At 54.4% G+C, this 14033-nt stretch overlaps 1 protein-coding gene across 1 annotated transcript in view; it reads left to right on the forward strand.

Annotated features, from left to right (window-relative positions):
• HERC1 (HECT and RLD domain containing E3 ubiquitin protein ligase family member 1) overlaps positions 1-7058 on the forward strand; it is a 166055-nt gene extending 158997 nt beyond the window's left edge. The window contains exons 75-78 of the mRNA XM_040643136.1: positions 204-456; positions 1145-1297; positions 3707-4012; positions 6430-7058. Coding sequence (XP_040499070.1) covers positions 204-456; positions 1145-1297; positions 3707-4012; positions 6430-6615 — 898 coding nt within the window. The 3' untranslated portion in view covers positions 6616-7058. The remainder of the gene's footprint in view (positions 1-203; positions 457-1144; positions 1298-3706; positions 4013-6429) is intronic.
• The last annotated feature ends 6975 nt before the right edge of the window (positions 7059-14033 follow it).

Raw genomic sequence — 14033 nt, forward strand, 5'->3', positions numbered from 1 at the left:
TGTGGCTGTTGGGCACTTGAAATGTGGTTAGAGTCCCTGAAGAGCTCCATTACATTTTATTTAATTAATTTGAGTAGCCCCATCTGGCAAGTGACTACCATATTGCACAGCCCAGGCCTGGACTAATGCTGTAGCTGTCTGATAACTTATTTCCAATAGAAATGAGGACAGTTTTATTTGAAGCATTTCCTTCAATTTTGCAGGTTCCTTTTTAACCCCTCTGCCTGCCTTGACGAACACTTAATGCAGTTTAAGTTCTTGGGAATTTTAATGGGGGTTGCCATTCGCACAAAGAAGCCTCTGGACCTCCACTTGGCCCCTCTGGTGTGGAAGCAGCTGTGCTGTGTCCCACTCACTCTGGAAGACCTGGAGGAGGTGGACCTGCTCTACGTGCAGACCCTCAACAGCATTCTTCACATTGAAGACAGTGGGATCACCGAGGAGAGTTTCCATGAGGTAAATCTTGGCCAGTCCATATTCTGCTAGACCAGAGTTTTTCTGTGGAAAACTCAGGTGTAGTCTTCCCTTTGCTGTGTGATAGCGACTCACAGCGTGTCCCGTTGCTGTCCTGGCAGCTCAGCCCCGGAGGTTTAAAGAGCTGTTCATGGGCAGGGTTGGCACCAGCGCCCCGCTGCTGCTCCCTCCTCCTCGGTCCATCCTCTGCCTGCGGATGGACGAGCAGGGGAACCCAGTTGGAGAGGGCGGCCTGGGGGGCCCAGAGTTCGTCAAACCTGGTTTGAGGACAGAGAAATTATTAACTACAGCCAGATGAGTCAGCGCGTTCCCTTCTGACTAAGTGGCACAGTTAGCTACCTCGATTCCTTGTTTTTATCCTGAAAATTCTTTTTTTTTTTTTTAAGATTTATTTATTTATACGAGAGAAGGAGAGAGAGAGTGCGAGCACGAGTGGGAGGGGTAGAGGGAGAAGGAGAGAGAGAATCCCAAGCAGACTGCACTGAGTGCGGAGCCCGATGCTGGGTTCAATCCCATGACCCTGAGATCAGGACCAGAGCCGAAACCAAGAGTCCGATGCTTAACTGACTGCACCACCCTATTCCCAAAATTCTTAATAATGTTATTTTTTTGCTATATTTGTGCATAATGTACTTTTTTTAAGTAAAAAAAAATTTTTTTCTTTCCTCAGATGATTCCTCTTGATTCTTTTGTTGGCCAGAGCGCTGATGGCAAAATGGTTCCAATAATCCCTGGGGGAAATAGTATCCCACTGACATTTTCCAACAGGAAGGAGTATGTGGAGAGGGCCATAGAATATCGACTTCATGAAATGGACCGACAGGTGAGCTGAGACATTGGGACATGCATGTCAGTGTTTGCAGTTGTCTTCAAACAAGAGCTAACTGGTTACTGCTGAATTTGGGTGTATGAACTACCGTGTCAGTTAATTTGTATCTATCTTTCAGCCCCTGTTCAGAGACTTTTCAGGCCTTACCTCTGGGTTTCCTGTCTCCTTACTCAAGGCCTTAGGACAGCTCTGAATTGTCACTGGTTGGATTGAGGCCAAGCACTCACCCAGGCCTTTAGACCCTGCCTTCTCACTCATCCTCAGTCTTGCTTGTCTTCATCTCTTAATGTTCCCAACCCAGTGTCCCCACTCCAGTTGGGTCGGTCAGGACCCATGCAAATCAACCCCTAAACTCTGGTCTTGCAGTCCCATGTGAGTGCCTCTTTCCCCCTCCTGCTGCAGTCCCTTCAGGCCTCAGCTGAAAATGCCTCTCCTCCACAGACCAGCTTTTCTCCAAGTCCATAGCCTGTAGAAATTTTTTTTTTGTTACTTAGAAATTTCTCACGATACCATAATACTTCTGTGTTGTGGTCTAAGAACTAGGCCACAGAGTTTGGATCTTGTTTCTTCAGTTAGCTTGTAAGACTTTGAGTGAAGAATGCATTATATTATTTATATGTATATATATAAACGTGCGTGTGTATATTTATACCTCCTAAATATCCTTGTTCCGTGCTAACAGGTAGTAAGCATTTAATAATAAATGATGAAAGTGTGATGAGTGACCATAGAAATGGACATTTTGTCCAAAAATGGATTTTTGGTTACAGTCCTTAATAGCCACTTAAGTAATACTTTATTTGTATCATGTGCTAGGGATTTCTTGAGAGCTAGACTGAGGCTCGATAATTTGAAGTATATATGTTCTGCGCCCTTCCCTCCTGCTTCCTTCTTTGACTCTGGCTTTGGACCGAGTCCAGTCAGAAAACTGTTATCCTTTAGTGAGGGCAGGTCCTGTGGGCAATGCTGTGTACACAGCCAGGGCTTAGGGTTTGTCTCCAGTTGCTCAGAATTTTAATTCTCAGAGTGAATAACTGACTAAAAACATATCGATCACCTCCTGCATGCAGGTGTGGGGCTGGGCTGCCGCATGTGCGGTTTTTCCTGTAGTTACTCTGTGAGGGAAGAATTACTGTCACCATTTCACAGATGAAGGCACTGAGTCCAGAGAAATGAAGTGATGTGCCCAAGGCAAAGCCAGGGTCCAAACCAGGTTTAACCATGGGGTCTAGGAGCTTCTGAGGGTCGGATTACCCCTCTACCCTCTACCAGCTGTGCTCTGCTCTGCTGTGGCTTTGTTCCTTTCTCAGCAAAGAGGCCTTCTTCCTCTCACTTCTTCCTCGTCTCTTAGAACCCAGTGTTCTTGCCATAGCTGTCCCCATTTGTTCCCTGCCGAGCAGCCAGCCCCATACCTCAGCCTCATTTTTTTTTTTTTCCAGACAGCTTTTGGTTTGTATTCTACCAGGCATGACAGCTTGTGTCATCCAGACTGCCCTCACTGCCAGTCCCGTTCCCTGGCCCCAGGCAGGACGCCCTTGTACCAGTCACAGCCCCAGGGCCTTCCCCAGGGTGTGGCTTCTGCTCAGGTCCTCAGGTTTTTTCCTTTTGCTTTTTATCATTGATGGTTCTGAAATGGCCAAGAGTGAAGAAGTGTTTATAAACAAATCTCGAACAGCGATGAGTCTGTGTGTAGGGTCCGCATTGCTCTGCGGCCTTGGGGTGTTTCTGAAGCAGACTGTGTGCGTAGCCTCTGGCAGCTCCCCCTCCGCTCTCCCTGGCCAACCTGTTCTCGGCACCGAGCTAGGAGGAAAGCAGCAGCAGGTCGCACAGACTTGCGTTGAAAATTTTCATTATCATCGTGTGAGCAGCAGATATTTGCCTCATTTCTCAGATGAGAAAATTAAAGTACAAGAAGAGGTGGAGCTGGGGTTCAGGCCCCAGATCTCCTGATGAAATGCCCTGTCCTTCCTACGGGAGGCCTTGCTAGTTTGACTCTTTTCTTTTTACTTTTTTTTTTTTTTTTTACAATGAGTACAAATAAGTTTTACAAAAAGGATAGAACTCTTTTCAAAAGAAGAATGTGAGTGACAGAAGCAGTAGACGCTGGACACCTCGTCCAGGAGCGTCCTGCTGTGCCGAGGGGACCGAGGAGCAGCCGCACCGCTCAGGAGCACGGGTGCGTGCCCTTGGCACTGGGCCTCAGTTCTGTGGGGGCGGAAGGCAGGCTCCTCGATGGACTCGACCTGGAACCGGAAGGAGCGTGCAAGTCCCATAGGCAGGGAGAAGATCTGACAAAGGGTCGGCGGCCAGGGGAGTGGGCCACGTGCGCCTCGAGTGCTGGGGGACAGGTAGAGGGTTTGGGCAACGGGCACATGTCTGATGCACGACCTCTCCCGGGAACAGGTGGCTGCCGTCCGAGAAGGGATGTCCTGGATCGTTCCCGTGCCGCTGCTGTCACTGCTCACGGCAAAGCAGCTGGAGCAGATGGTCTGTGGGATGCCCGAGATCTCCGTGGAAGTGCTGAAGAAAGTGGTGCGGTACCGGGAGGTGGACGAGCAGCAGCAGCTGGTGCAGTGGTTCTGGCACACGCTGGAGGAGTTCTCCAACGAGGAGCGCGTGCTTTTCATGAGGTTTGTGTCCGGACGGTCTCGACTCCCGGCCAACACCGCTGACATCTCTCAGAGATTTCAGATCATGAAGGTTGATAGGGTAAGTGAGCCCCGCTGCTTCCCGGCTGCTTGCCTGTGGGGAAAACCACACTGTGACCCTCGGATGGGCCTGCCAATTCAGGCTTAATGTTTGGAATTTCCAGATTTTAAAAAAAGCAAGCAGAAAAACTTGTTCAGAAACATAAGTTGAGTGAAAAGCCCTAAGTGGATGTGGAAAGCACACTGCAACCCGCTGCCTCTGCTCAGTCCTCCGGGACCTTCCTGAGGCTCGTGCGCTGCCTCTGCCTCTCGTTTCCTGTGCCTCTTCATTGTGTGACTTGTGCACTCGGACATGGTCGAGTGTGTTCTCACGAAGGTACTAGCGTTACCTGTGCGCGTGCAGCTTCTCTGCAGCCCGATGAAAAGCCCCAGCTGCAGAGCGCCAGCCCAGCTGTCACTTTGACAGATGGCTTAGGAATAAAAGGGCTCAGCAGCTGAAATGTGCAGTGCTGCCGGAGTCCTCTTTCTCACGCAGCCATCCGACCATGTCACTCCCCTTCAGACCGTGAGGGGCTCCCTGCGTTGACTCCAGAATAAATGCCGACTGCTCTAGCGGCCTGTAAATACCTCCACAGCCCAGCCTCTGCCCCAGCGGTCCAGTAGCACCTCTTACCATGCACTGTGCTCCTGCCGGAACAGACCGCTTGCCTTTTTCTAAACTTCTGTGCCTTCGTGTAGGCTGTTCCCTCTGCTTAAGTTCTCCTTCACACCCCTTTCCATCTATGCCTGGCAAGCACTTACTCATCCTTTAGGCCCAACACCAGTGTCATCTTCTCCAGGAAGCCCTCCTAGATGCTTTCCTGCTGCCCCTAACCATTCCTGAGGGCAGATTTAGATCTTCTCCTGTCTACCTCCAGGACACTTGGTACGTCCCTTAACGCAGCATCAAGTTAGAAGCGTCTGTGTTCTCTCTCTCTCTTTCCTTCCCCAACTGCCCAAGCGCTGGGCAGTCCTCGAGCAGGGCCCATGGTGTTTATTCCGGAAACAGTAAGGAAAGTAGGGCCTCTTCACACAAGGACCCTTCCTGCCAGTTGCAGCATCTGCCGTTCTGGTGTTTTTCCAGTAACTGTTCCTGGAGGTTGCTGTAGCCAGAGCCATCCCTCCCCGCTGCCTCCTGACGCTGCCCGCCTGCGCCGCACTCCTGGGCTGGGCCTGCCGGAAAGGCTGCGCACAGGAAGGGCTATGAAAAGAGCCTTTCCATAAATTTTCTACATGGCTTACCAGAAACTATAAGTTGTAAATCTGTTTTGTTGCTTCAGAGAGAGGTGGGTGGAGGCAACGGTTTGCTTCTATTCAGCTCTGGAGAAACCCCTTGCCTTCTGTCTGTCCCAGGCTACCCCTGCCATCCCAGGAGTTAATCCACCACTAATCATCTGTGTGAGGCTTTTCAGCCTCAGAAAACTGACCACGCTGGGTCCCTCCTTTGTGACTTTTAGACCATTGCTCCACCTTCCAAAGCAGAGGCACCTGTTGACATTGCCCTTCAGTGTCTTTGCTGGTTGTGGTTTTCCCATATTTGAGTTTTCTGTGTCCTCACTGGCTCCCGCCCTGTTAGGCCTCTAGGCCCTCCAGGCCCTCCGTCTCCCGCCTCTTCGAAACCCACTCACCAGGTGTAGGGCCCCAAGGAGGATGGGGAGGGCCGGTGTCAAGGAGTTGAGCAAGGAAGAAAGGGCAAGTCCCTTTTTAAGAACTACCGTAAACTAAACAAATGTACCATCACTGCTGTGCTGTGGCAGATCACGGTGTCTGCAGGGAGGGCCCGAGTGCGCAGGCCCCCGCGGCGGTGTCAGCCCCTTCCACCTTTCCCCGTGGACGCCTGCCATGGGCCGCTGTGCGCTGTCGCACTCCGTCCCGAGCGCTCTGTCCTGCACTGCCCACCGTGATGATCTTTTGTCCATTGAACGGGCGGACCAGCATTTAATTCCCTCCTGCTTCCTGGCGTGAGCAGCCCCGGCAGCCGAGGGACACAGAAGGCCCTCTCGGGGGCCCTCCCGCGTATTCTTTCTAGTTCACCGCTGTTGGGGGATCCGTGCAGCAGCTCCGGGTCTGCACCCTCCTGGTGAAAGAGCCGAGCTCTGTGGCGTGGTCCTTCCGTGGTAGGCCTGGTGCGAAGCCTGTTTTCTCACGTGGCCCTGCGGGGCAGAGCTTGCTCGCGCTTGGCACACGGGGCCACGGGGGCGGTGGGGAGAGGAAGGAAGCCTGTTCGCCAGAAGCCTCTGTGGCCGTGGGACACCAGAGCCCACGTTCCCTCCACCACGGCCCAGTGTCTCCTTCCCCTTGAGTCGGCCCTGCTCTCCTGTCCGTGGGGCCCGTCTCGAAGGCTGGGAGAAGTGCTTTGCTAATTTGGGGGTGGTGGTAATGGATGCCCCCCCGACACCCCGATGCTGCAGTCACAGCTCCGGGTCTCTCTCTCCACAGCCTTACGACAGTCTGCCTACCTCACAGACCTGCTTCTTCCAGCTGCGGCTGCCCCCCTACTCGAGCCAGCTGGTCATGGCCGAGCGCCTGCGCTACGCCATCAACAACTGCCGCTCCATCGACATGGACAACTACATGCTCTCGCGGAACGTGGACAACGCCGAGGGCTCGGACACCGACTACTGACCGTAGGGCCGCTGCCCCCCTTTCTCAGTAATGCTCACTTCCAGTTTCATGTGGACACACTTTTATGGTAACTACGTAGATGTTTAGGAACATAAACAGACATGATAAACAGTGGCCACATTTAGTTACTCTAAATGCAACAAAGAAATTAGATGTTTTTATTTTTCTGTGATTGTACAAAAAAAAGACAAAGTGCTCTCAGTCAGGTTTTTCCCTCCATATTTTTGGTCACTTTTGATAAGTTTGCATGGAACCATTTTGGTGCATTTTTAGTTGGGAATGGTACATTTTGTAAACCCACCCAGTGAACATGAAATTGTACATTGTGTATAATTGTTCATTAGAAAGGACAGTTTTACATGAATATTCATATATTTATTTTGTTTTAATTTGAATTGCCTGTGCAGGGTTCCTTATGCAGAGAAATAAAGCCAATTCAGGAACCAGAGCGTCGGCTGCTTTTGTTACCTCCAGTGGAGCTGCTGACTGAGAAGGAACGAGCTTTCAGGCTAGTCTCACTCCGACGGCGCTTTGACCCGTCAGAAACACTCCTCCCCACGGAGAGTGAGCTTTGCTGGGAGATGACAGAGCAGCTCCTGGGAGTGGGAAGCCCCTCCTTTCATTTATTCTGTCATCCTGGGTGTCCTACTTTGTTCCCTCACCCCAGGGCCCTTGCATCAGCCCCTTGGCCCATCCCCTCCCAGCCCCTTCCTCCTCCTCGCCAGCTGGTTTTTGAGTGTAACCTGCTGCTGAGAGCCTGTCTGAGGAGCCCCAGTATGCAGCTCCACTAGGCAAGGAGGAAGCTAACCAGAGTAGCATGCTTCCGGCGCTGCCTGTGAGGAGCCGCGGTGGGCTTAAAGAGCAGGCTGGTTGATGGTAGCGTGTCTCTGCAGGAAGGACGCAGGGCTGTGGCAGGGACCGCCGTTGCTGGTAGGCATTCAACGTGTACCAATGAGTGGCCACGAGAATGTGAATATGTGAATTAATATGAGAACCAATGAGTGGCTTTCATATCCTTGAATGGTGGTTGGTGGAGAGTTGTCCAGGGAGCTGGGGAAGGGGTCACACTCTTGGTGCTTGAACCCAGCCCTGAGGGCCCTGGGCGACGTGCTCGTTTGTCTAGGCGTGTCAGAGTGAGTGTGTGGTTCTGGAAGAAAGGACCATCCGTGACAGCAGCTGTGAAGGCTCTGGCTACTGGGAGTGGGAACAGGAAGAGGGCAAGGCCTTTGGTGGTGTGTCTTCAACCCCAGCCAGTCCGTGCCACAAGCTGCTTCCCGTGGACTTCAGGGACTAGGTCAGGCTGACAGCCGGCTCAAATGAGGTGCCACATGGAGAGCTTTGCAGGCAGTTGTTTTTCACTAGGGAGATAGAAAATATGTGTTTTCAAACAAACTGGAAGACAGATAGTTTTGTGGTACACGGATCTTTCCCAGTGAGAATGCCTATTAATACTTGGAATGATGGAAAGAGGCTTAATTTTATTGAAAAGAGGCTTCAGTTGGAATTGGGTCTCAGAGGGAGAGACTGCAGCTTCTGGGAAGCCACAGGGGTTCTGGGCCAAGAGGAACCTTCAATACTTGATGTGAGAGCTCAGTCAGTGGGAGTAGTGAGGGGCCCTGGGCTTGAGGCACTCACGCTGGGGTGGGAAGGCACACGGCCCAGGCTTCTGGGCCAGGAGGGAACTGACAGGAGAGAGGCCTGTGTGTGCTGCTGAGATCCTGGGCAATGCCAAGCGAGGGGTCTCTTAGAGCCTTCTGGGCTGGTTCCTGGTAACCAGTGGCTCTTCCCTCTTTCTGGGCTGGGCTGAGGGTGTGCTGAGCTGAAGGGTACACCTGCAGTCTCAGAGTTTATTTCATGGTATTTTATAAGTTTTTATTTATTTATTTGAGAGAAAGAGTGAGAGAGCGAGTGTGCACAGGTAGGGGGAGAGGGAAGGAGAAGCAGGCTCCCCATGAGCAGGGAGCCAGATGCAGGGCTCGATCCCAGGACCCTGGGATCATGACCTGAGCCAAGGCAGACGCTTAATGGACTGAGCCACCCAGACGCCCCTCAGAGTTTATTTTAAATGAAAGTAATGCCTCAACCTTTGAGAGGCTCTGGCCTCTGCTGCCACGTTTGGCTCCAGACTGAGGGGCCAAGGTACCCCCAGCAAGCCGATGCTCATGGTTCCAGGCCCCACCTGTCAGGCCTCATGGACGGCTTTGCAGGAGGTCTGACCCTGCAAGGAAAATCTGCACAGACACCATGATTTTAGAACAGATGCCATTTCTTTATTGGAAACCTGTCCGTTTTCCTTCATTCTCTTTTTGAAGCCCTGGCAGAGAGGAAGGCATGAATCCCTGGTCTGAGGGCAGAAAGGGCCTGGCACAGGTGTTTCTTTGCCCTGGTTCATTTTCAGCCCCTCTGTGGAGGCTTGGGCAGTTTTCTTGTTGGCTGGATCATTCGGTTAAATACTTCCAGTTTTTATGACCCTTAGAGAGCCCCCAGAAAACTTGGACCCCCCCCCGCCCCTGGCCTTTAAAGTGGAAGATTTCCCCAGAGGCCCCGCTTTGTGGCCTTTGCCCAGCACTGCCAGTCAGATGAAATCTGTATCCGGTGAACTTGGTTTATAGCAAAAAGCAGGTCTTAGGCATGGAATCCTAGAGCTGGAAGAATCCTAGAGCTAAGGTGTCAGGGGACCTCTCCTCTTACAATGAACCTGAGGTCTGGAGAAGGAAAGCACTGGGTCACAGGCGTGTACAGGCTCCAGCCGGGAGCCCTGGCTTCCTGTCGCATGCCTGCCCACCCGAGGGAGCTCCGCCCCCTCCAGACATTCAGCCTGTGCAGAAACGGGCCAGTGTGTCCCTGCAAGACACGCCTTACAGCACTGGTCCCCCCTGCGGGCTCTGCCTCCCAAGGAGTGACCCGGAGCCCCTGACCCAGGAGCACGTGGCTCCGGTATCTGCTGGTACTGAGCTTCCCGCGCGGACTCGCCAGCCCCATGTGGTGACTGGCATCAGCCTTCCACCAGGGAGCACTGTCCTGCCGGGGCGCTGAGGTTCTGCACCCTCCCCCTACCCTCCGTGGCCACTGGCTGCCTTGGGCAAAACTGAGAGTGAAACAAGCATTCAGGAGGCAGGGAAAGTTTGGAGACTGTTCTAATAGAGGCTGTGAGGACATAGGTAACCTCCCAGCCATTGTCAAGTGGCTTTGGAACCCAGGCTGCCATCTCCCCTGGCTTCCCTGGGCGTGCCTTGGGCTTTCTGACTCTGCCTTTGCTGAACTGTACCTGCCGCAGGGAATAGCCCACCCACAGTTAGACCCCATGGGAGCTGGGGTCAGTCCTGAAGCTCGGCTCAAAGGCTCCGTCCTCCATCCAGTGTTCCTGGGTCACCCCCATAGGGACCCAGCTTGCTTCTTCCCGGGACCCAGGCCCTGTGGGTTCTGCCAGGCACTCGGCTTTCGAGGCCCCTGCAGAGGTGAGGACTTTCCCTACCCCAGCCTTCCAGGCACTGCACATTTACACATCATCTCATCAGAGTGTCACACAGAGGGTACCGGTTCTATTTTAGAGATAAAGTAAGGCTCTGAGAGGTCATAGCCTGCCAGAAGTGATGGATGGCAGAGCTGCAAGCACTCAACACTCCCAACAACCCCAGATGAATGACTCAGTGGATTAATGAAGCACGTGGTGCCCCTCGTTCTCTGCAGATCTGAGAGAAGACATCAAGCGCGGTTTCTGATGAAGCCGTGTTCTGTCAAGGGCTCTGCTTGGTGCCCAGTGATGGGAACAGCACCTGTTAGAAGGCGGAGTGGAGGGGCACCTGGGTGGCACAGCGGTTAAGCGTCTGCCTTCGGCTCAGGGCATGATCCCGGCGTTATGGGATCGAGCCCCACATCAGGCTCTTCCACTATGAGCCTGCTTCTTCCTCTCCCACTCCCCCTGCTTGTGTTCCCTCTCTCGCTGGCTGTCTCTATGTCTGTCGAATAAATAAATAAAATCTTTAAAAAAAAAAAAAAAAAAGAAGGCGGAGTGGAGAGCCCTGGGTCTCATCAGTGCCTGTCTCCTGGGTGTACCTCGGATGGCCCTTGGCTCAGGGACCCAAAGCACCCGGGAGGGGGTGGGGCCAAATTCAAGCTCTAGAAACAGCGTTGGACTTGGCTGTCAGCGCAGCTTTAGGTGTGTGATTGCTAGAGCCTTGATATGTGGGGGGTTACGGGGCACCAGAGGCTTCGCCAAGGAAGTTAGCCCTCGTTTATAAAAGAGCTTCTGTGGGGAAGGGGGAAGGGGCCTCAGGTTACCCTATTTGAGCTGAACTTGCAGTGAACACAACGTGTTAATCCTTACAGGAACCCTGCAAGCAAGATTTTCCAGCAATCCCAATACGCAGATTTAAAAGCTGAGGTTTGGAGAGGGCGGACCGGCTCTCAATCAGAGGAGAGTCAGAAGCTAGGATTCTATTGTCCCCCAGACTAAACCATCAACTCAGGGCTCACAGGACCTGCTGGGAATTCAGGCTTACCAGAAATAATGAAAGCAAAGCCCTGGGCTTTAAGTGGCGCTGTTTTAAAAGCACATTTATCCCCCGGGAAGCCGGAGCTTTCTTTCAACATTGTTTGCAGTAGTAGGGGAAAAATAAAATCCCTGCAAGGCCTCTTTCCAGAGTCCAGAGCTATGATGGGTAAACTGGAAAATCATCCAAAGGAAGTGGGGTCCTCCCATTCCACTGCAGCTGGTGGCCTGAGGGGGCTGGCTCTCCCCACACAGGGGTGAGAAGGGATTACGCCAGGCCTCGCCTCAGTGCCAACACCCAGCTGCTTCTGGGCCCAGCACTGGCCCCAGAAGGGGCCCAGGGCCGCAAGTGAGGCCTCCAGCATGCCCTGGAGGGGATGGGAGGGGTTGGGTCGCTGCTGACCCCTACACAGGTTCTGCCTGGAGAAATTTCAGCTCCTCTGGCCTTTACCTGGATATCATCTCTGCTTGGGGCCCTGGCTCCTGCTGGGGGTAGGTGAGGTGGGGGGTTCTCCAGGTCTCATTTCATGCTCAGACTAAGCAGGGAGGCCTCTGCAGCCACCCACATCCCTAGTTCTCTCACTTTCCTCCTCACTCACTCTGCTCCAATCACACTGACCCCCTGACTCCCCTAACTCAGCGGCCATGCTCCTGCTCCGGAGACTGCATGAGCTATTACTCCCTGCAGCTGGACTATTTTCCTGCCAGATGCTGCTCGGCTCCCTCCCTCACTTCACGTGGTGAGGCTCACATTGGTCAAGCCCTTTTAGGTTGCTTTCCCCATCCCCAAACCTTCACCAGCAATTGCCAGTTATCCCCTTACCTGGTGCTCCCCACCCCCGCCCCCACCGTAGCCTTATTATCTTCTTATATACCGATTATTTTACTGTCTCTTCTCCTACTAGAGGGTAAGCTCCATGAAATTGGAATCTCTCTTTTTTCCTTGCTGGTTCTCCAATTTTGGGCAACCTGTGAGTAGGGATCCAGATCCCCTTTCCCAGAGAAGAAACACCTGGACTTAAGGGCCCGGGTCCCAGCTGGTGATGGGCGGAGCTGGAGCGAGAGCCGGGCCCACCAGCTCGTGATGCTCCCTGCCTTCCCCTCTTACCCAAGTTTCCCACCCACCCCACCCCACCCCCCGTACCTGGGACCCGGAGGCTGCTGGGTGGCCGAGAGCCTATACTTTGGTGGCTAAAGGTGGGACATCAGTGACTAAAGCTCCGAAATTGAAGTCCAGGCGTGTGTCCACGTTGAGCAAACTCAGCAGGTAAAAATCTAACTTTGTATGAGCTTCGCGCGGTTTCATTATCAAAAGACTTAACCAGGGCTGCTGCTTTTGTTTTCAAATCTTTACTTAGGGTTTTTAAAATGATTTCTTCTGCCTTTGTGATATGAGAACGGTAGAAAATTAGGGTAACTATGCGGTTTAGGTTAAGAACCACATCGACCGGCGAATTTTCTCAAATCGTGGGCCGAGCGCCCCGGCTTTCCCCCTCCCACGCTCGCGGGGAGCCGGGGCCACGGACAGCCGCGGGGTGAGCGCGGGGCGCGGGGTCGGCTGCCGGGCCCGCCCCGCCCCCACGGCGCCTGCGCCCGCGCTCTGCCCGGAGGCCACGGCAACCCATGGGGGTTATTTCGGCCCCCCGCGGCGGTCGCAGTGCCCGGGGAAGGTGTGGGCCTTTCTCCGGCTGCGGACGGCGAGTGGCGGAGGAGCCGGGCGGAAGGGCGTCGGGACAGGGCCTGGCGTTTAGTGAGAGCTATCCGAGCGTTTTCCCAGCGTCCCGTTAATCTCGCACTCCTGTGCGTAAAACCGTAATGTGAGGTAGGCATTAGTGTCCCCATTTTGCAGACCGGGAAACTGAGGTTCAGAGATGTGGCGACAGTCTGGCAGGTGGTGGAGCTGGGGCTGGAAACCAGCTCGCTCTTTCCGCCGGGGGCCTTTGGCTGGGTGTCGTGCCCCGCCGTCGTCGCTCTAGCGCGGCATCAGCTTGAGAAGGGCCGTGCCGGACGCGCTCGGAAGCTGGTCCGGGATCATGGCTGCGCTGTGCTCGGCGCGCAGCACCAGGCGCGGGCACGCGGCCCTTAGGCGGCGCAGGCCGGCCGCGCTCACGTTGCGGCAGAAGTCCACGTGCAGCGTCTGCAGCGCGCGCCCGTGCGCCGCCACGGCCGCCAGCGTGCGGTTGGTGACGCGCGCGCAGTTCTCCAGGCGCAGCGCGCGCAGGCGCGGGCAGCAGCGCAGCAGGCGCGCCAGGCAGTCGTCGGTGACGTGGCCGCAGCCCGAAAGCGTGACGGACGCCAGGTTAGGGCACCTGTGGAGAGATCGCCGTGACCCCGGGTCGGGGCCGACGGCGGGGACGGTTGGCGTCCGCCCCGCCCGCCGCCCTGCCCAGGAGTTCCCCGGCCCAGTAGCTCCCTAACAGCCCTGGGACTCGCGGGGCTCGCGGCACGGCGCCCGCCGTATTTTGTGGGCAAGGAAATGAAACGGGCTCCGCCAGTTTAAGGAACTTGCCTGGATCTGAACCAGAGTTTCCGTCCCCTTTCCCCTGCTCTTTCTGCCTCTCCACGAGACCTTAATCTGCGTGGGCTCTCGGCTTCCTGAGCCTCCGCTGGTCCTGCTGTGGGCAGAGGGGTGGCAGGTTCCAGGACAACTCTAGGTGTCCTTGGTGCTCTTCGGGCCTGTTGCTTTGGGGGGTGGGGGTGAGCGAAGGGATGCACGGTGCCCACTCTAGTCTGTCTGCAAGGTGACGTCCTGATGTTCCTGTGGGGTGGCTCAGGGACAGGCGCGGTTCAACCCTTGAGGCTGGGGTCAGGGCATGGCTCTGAGGAGGCCTGGCTCTGGGTTCTAGAGCGCTCAGTTAACCGGGACGCTTCTTGCATGCCCACTGGGATGCCAGCCTGGAAGAGGTCCAGAACTGGCAGTAGCTAG

The sequence above is a fragment of the Ursus maritimus genome, unplaced genomic scaffold (genome assembly GCF_017311325.1).
Source record: "Ursus maritimus isolate PB19 unplaced genomic scaffold, ASM1731132v1 scaffold_27, whole genome shotgun sequence".
In the NCBI taxonomy this organism is placed as follows: domain Eukaryota; kingdom Metazoa; phylum Chordata; class Mammalia; order Carnivora; family Ursidae; genus Ursus; species Ursus maritimus.